The 5660-nt window shown below is 38.3% G+C and overlaps 1 protein-coding gene across 1 annotated transcript in view; it reads left to right on the top strand.

Moving 5' to 3' along the window:
• The window catches only part of LOC115296841 (cytochrome c oxidase subunit 7A2, mitochondrial), a 6966-nt gene continuing 1306 nt past the window's right edge, over window positions 1-5660 (top strand). Inside the window, exons 1-3 of the mRNA XM_029945321.1 lie at window positions 1-107; window positions 1775-1864; window positions 4873-4957. Coding sequence (XP_029801181.1) covers window positions 90-107; window positions 1775-1864; window positions 4873-4957 — 193 coding nt within the window. The 5' untranslated portion in view covers window positions 1-89. The remainder of the gene's footprint in view (window positions 108-1774; window positions 1865-4872; window positions 4958-5660) is intronic.

The raw sequence follows: 5660 nt of genomic DNA, 5'->3' as shown, positions 1-5660 counted from the left end.
CAAGGCCAGAAAGTAGTTCCGGTTCCGGTGTTGGCCTTGTCGTTCTTGGTGTTCGGTTGTCGCGGTTGGTGGGTAGTAACTGAGCCAAGATGCTGCGGAATATGCTGGTGAGGAGCTTCTCGGCTTGCGTTCTTGATGTTGGGCGGGAAGGTTGGGAGCAGAGGCTAAGGGTCCATGACTGAAAATCCTCTCCTGGCAGGGAAGGTACGGGGGGGGGGGGGGGAAGGCGGCTTCTGAAGTCACCTTGGTATGTGTCCTTTTCGCCGGACGTTACTTTCCCTTCCAACCGTTCTTCTCTCTCCCGGCTGTGCTGGGTAGCTACAGAGAATGGGGAGGCTGGAAAGATGACCAGAGGATGGTGGCTTAGACAGCCTTGGTTTCTTTAGTGGTCGCCTCTAACCCTGTAGGTTATTTATGAAGTCGGTAATTTTGATATGAGTAAAATCAAGGTCGAAGTGGGAAGTTTCTGATACCCGCAAGCTTCAAATAGAAAGGTGTTCCGCTGGTACATTGAAAGGCCTCAAGATTCAACGTTTCTGATGCGTTGTGAGCCTTAGAATGCCGTTTAAAAAGCAGGTCATTCAGTGTCGGTTGGGACTTCAGGAGCGGTCATGGCTGAAGTGTGGTGTTGCTTCAGTCAGGCGGTTCTGCAGTGTCCTTCACCCCTCCACCGGTTTTGAGCATGTGAAATTCTTTCCCAAAATTTCGAAAAAGAGAAGGAAAATGTAGCAGTGACTATTCTCTTTTGCAATTATTCAGTAAGGTTTTACTTAGCTCTCATTGTAATTTGTTTTGGAATATGCAGTGCATGTTTTGTTATTGAATTAAACTGGATGTATAATGCAAGTCACTTTTTAAAAAGGATTGTAGCCCATTAATTATTCCCTATTTTAGGAAAAATGTAATGAGGAAAGCATTTTGATTAAGAAGGAATGTCAGTTTATTTTGGTATCGAATAGTAGACTTTTAATAATATGGTGAAGTTGTAAATGAAAATATTTGAACTTTTAGTTTATTTTGTAACCATTCTTTATTCTTGTAGTTTATGTCAGTATGATTTACTCAAGGACTGTATAATGCTACTAGGTCTAGTCAGGTAAAGATGATTTTTTTAAATGTTTATTTATTTTTGAGGGAGAGAGTGGGAGCAGGAGAGGGGCAATGAGAAGGGGAGACACAGAATTCCAAGTGAGCTTCAGGCTCAGACCCGTCAGCACAGAGCCTGAGGCAGGGCTCCAACTCACAGACCATGAGCTCATGACCTGAATGGAACTCAGATGCTCAACCGACTGAGCCACCCAGGTACCCCAAGATGATTTTCCCCCCTCAGAATCTGCATGAATTACTACTTGAATGTGGTCTTTGGAGACTGTAGGATTTTAATATAAAGATTAGTGGATGGGGGCGCCGGGGTGGCTTAGTCGCTTAGGATAAGCATCCGACTCTTGATTACTGCTCAGGTCATGATCTCACAGTTCATGAGATTGTGAGATGGAGCCCTGCATCAGGCTCTGCACTGACAGCTTGGAACCTGCTTGGGATATTCTCTCTCTTTCTCTCTCAAAATAAATAAACTTCAAAAAAAAATAAGAGTAGTGGATGGACAATAAATTGGAAAACCTGGCTGCTGGTTTAGGACTCTGTTACTAACAAACCGGGTATCTTTTAACTGTCAGTTTCCCTCTTCTGAAATACTGAAGATTGAAAGTAGTTGATTTTGAAAGTTTCTTTACGACCTAAGTCTGCTCAGTATATATGGATTTTTTTATTTCAGGCTCTTCGTCAGATTGCCCAGAGGACCATAAGTACTGCTTCACGCAGGCAGTTTGAAAATAAAGTTCCAGAGAAGCAAAAGCTATTTCAGGTACTGAAATATTTTATAGGAGATTGATACTTGTAATAATAATAACTACCAAAAGTTGGAGATAGGAAGTAAATCTGGAGATGTTTGGTGATTGCTCATCTTACTGTATTAGCAAAATAATAAACTGTCTACTGATAGTTAATTGGGCATTTACTATATCCTGGAGGCCTTTGGGGAAGCGAAGAAATGGGAGGGAAAAGGTGTAGGTCAAAGACACTTTCTTTGGAAGAGTTACATTGGGTTGGCACTCTACAGGGTAGTTTCATAAGAATAGACAAATAGACCATAGAAAGGACCCAGAAACAGAACAAATATGTATGTAGAAATTTAATATATGTTAGAGGTGCTATCTCATATCAGTGTGGAAAGGATACCATAAATTGGTATTAGAAAAACTGGCTATTTTAAGTAAAGTTCTATCCCTTTATATTGTGTATTAAAAGGTAAATTGCAAGTATAAATGCTTCTCCTGCCAAAAAATATTAGAAGAGAATATATTTTTCCAGTTTTAGTGAGGTACGATTGACAAAAATTATATATACTTAGGTTGTACCTGACGGGTTTTATTTTTTAAAAGGTGTACATTATGATGTTTAATGTGTCTATGAATATTTATCATAATTAACACATCCATTACCTCAAATACTTGACCTTTTGTTTGGTGAGAGCACTTAAGATCTACTTTCGTGGCAGATTTCAAGTGTGCAATACAGTGCTATTAATAATAGTCACCATAGGGGAGAGTATTTCTTATATCTTAGGGTGGGGAAGTCTTCCTAAGGAAGTCTTTACAAAGCCTAGAAGCTGTAAGGGACAAAAATTGCATTTATGAGTACAAGTGACAAATTGAGAGCAAATTTTTAAAATATAACAAAAGACTAATATCCCCAGTATAAAAAGAGGTCCTATAGGGGCACCTGGGTGACTCAGTAGGTTGAGCACCTGACTTTTCGGCTCAGGTCATGAACTCACGGTTTGTGGGTTCAAACGCCTCATTGGGCTCTGTGCTGACAGCTCAGCCTGGAGCCTGCCTTGGATTCTGGGTCTCCCTCTTTCTGCCCCTCCCCTCATGCTCTGTCTCTCAAAAAATAAATAAATGTTAAAAACAATTTTTAAAAAAAAGTTTCTACAGATCAGTAAGAAACACAAATTTAGATGACAGATTACAGCTTTTTCCCCCATTTGATTGTCAGAATTATAGAAAGATTTAAAATAGGTTATGTAAGCTGTGTATGGGAGATAGTTAATTCATACACAGTACTTTCATACATACTAGTTAGTAGTATTAATTGGTATAAAAGTTATAAAGGATTTTTGAAAGTATTATTAAAAATAAATCAGATGCCCTGTCATTAGGGACTTCTACTTTTTTTGTTTTTAAGGTAGGCTCCGTGCCCACTGTGGGGCTTGACGTCACAACCCTGAGAAGATTGAGTCGTGTACTGTACCGACTGAGCCAGCCAGGTGTCCCTGGGGACTACCACTTTTAAAAATCTCTTCTGTAGACACAGTAGCTTAAATATATAAAGGGAAGGGTAGAGGTTATTTGTCATAGGATTTTAATACCACTAAAACTCCAGTAACCTAATAGAGGACTGGCTTACTCGGTTCTAATATTTTTGCACCGTGGAATCCTATGTAGCCAGTATGAGGAATAAGGTAGGCTTAAAGGGATTAACGAACGTTTTTAAGATAGCATTAAGTGAAAAATAGATTATGGCATCCTCATATGGCATCGTCTCCTTTGGTATGTTACACAAGTGTGTGTAAATTAGAAGATAAGACAATGTAAGCATTAAAAAAAAATATAAGGATATCAACTACGCTGTTAATAGTAGTTTTCTCATAAGGAAAGATGGTGGGACAGAGTGTTCACCATTATAAGTAGTTATGTTATTAGTGCTTTTTTTCGTTTTACTGTGGGGATACTTGGTTTTTCCCAAATAAAATTTTGTATCCTATACAGATTTTCCTTGACTTATGATGGAGTTAAGTCATAAAACAGTAACCCATCATAATTTGAAAATATGTTCAATTGAAGATTCATTTAATACACTTAACCTGTTATAGCTTAGCCTCGCCTGCCTTAAATATGCTTAGAACACATACATTGGCTTACAGCTGGGCAAAGTCATCTAACACAAAGCCTGCTTTATAATAAAGTGTTGACTATCTCATGTAATTTCTTGAATACTGGACTAAAAGTGAAAAACAGTGGTTTCGTGGGTACAGAATGGTGGTGAGTATACGGGTTGTTTAACTTCGTGATCACGTGGCTGACGGAGTTGTGGCTGGCTGCCACTGCCCAGCGTCCTGAGAGGATCGTGCCCCGTATCGCTAACCTGGCAAAAGATGAAAATTCAGAATTTAAAGGACAGTTTCTCCTGGAAGTCATAGCTTTCGCACCCTTGTAAAGTTGAGAACTTGTAAGTCGAATCGAATCTACCTTGTGATTAAGTCTAAAGTGTGAGGAGAGGAGTGCCTGGGTAGCTCAGTTGGTTAAGGGTCCTGCTCTTGATCTTGGGCTCAGGTCATGATCTTGCAGTTTGTAAGCTCGAGCTCCACCTCTGCCCTCACAGCACAGAGCCTCCGTGGGGTTCTGTCTCCCTCTCTCTGCTCCTTTTCCACTTGCTCTCTTTCTGTTTCAAAATAAATAAAGAAATTTAAAAAGTGTGAGGATTACTGATCTTTTTAATAATTCACCTGATGAATTCATTCAGTATATTTTCATACCTTTAACATTTATGTATTCATTGGGAGGCAAATCTTTATTGGATCTCATTAAATATAAGAAAAAGAATGTTGACTTTTAGGCGTTCTTATTTTATTACTTTAGTGGTAATAGGTACAGAACCAGGAAAATTGTAGTCTTTTAGCTTGATATTTACAATATTTTAATTCCAGGGGTTTAAAGAAGTTCTTAATTTTATATGAATGGATTAGGTTAGTCTTTTGAACTTAGTTGAGAATGAATGACACATGTATTTATTATTATTTTTTTAATCTAGGAGGATAATGGGATTCCAGTGCATCTAAAGGGCGGAGTAGCTGATGCCCTCCTGTATAGAGCCACTATGATTCTTACAGTTGGTGGTAAGATATTTGGAATGTTTGACTGACAGATAGGCAACCATAAGGATTACTAACAACTTCCTTTCTTTCACTATGTCAATATTTTAACATTCGAAGACTGTCTCCAGCATCTGAGATTTTACTGCTTTGCATATAAGGATTCAAGATAATGATTGCTGCATACTGTATAAGAGCATTTTAATGTCTTAAAATAAAGCAATAAAGTTTGATAAGGGTATTTTTGATAGAGGTGACTTTCAGAGTGTACTACTGGTGGTCTTATGTAACTTTAACCAAAAACATCTCTGCACCATCTTTTAGAGCGGGGTTTTTAAAAATTTTTACTGTGATACATAGTAACACACTTTACATCTAAACTCTGAACATCCATGTTTATGACAAACAAAATCTGTATAGAAAGAACAGTATTGTACACAAGGTGCTTTGATGTCTTTTCTGTGGAACAATGGAATATTACAAATTGGTGTGCTAGGAGCAGAGTTACGAATTTAAATGCTTGCTCTGTGGGGGAGGAACAGAAACAGTATTTGAGTGATTACTGTGTGCTCATCTTCTTGATAGGAATGCCACATAAATGGATTTCTGTAAACCTTTTATTCAGTCTGTAATGTGTCCTCATTTTAAAGATGAAGAAATTTTATGTAAATTACCCAAGATAATATTGCCTCTGTGTGGAAGAGCTGGAATTTGGGTTTTTTTTTTT

Source organism: Suricata suricatta, chromosome 7 (assembly GCF_006229205.1).
Source record: "Suricata suricatta isolate VVHF042 chromosome 7, meerkat_22Aug2017_6uvM2_HiC, whole genome shotgun sequence".
Classification (NCBI taxonomy): domain Eukaryota; kingdom Metazoa; phylum Chordata; class Mammalia; order Carnivora; family Herpestidae; genus Suricata; species Suricata suricatta.
Note: the sequence above shows the minus strand (reverse complement) of the source record. Positions and strands in the feature narration are given on the sequence as shown.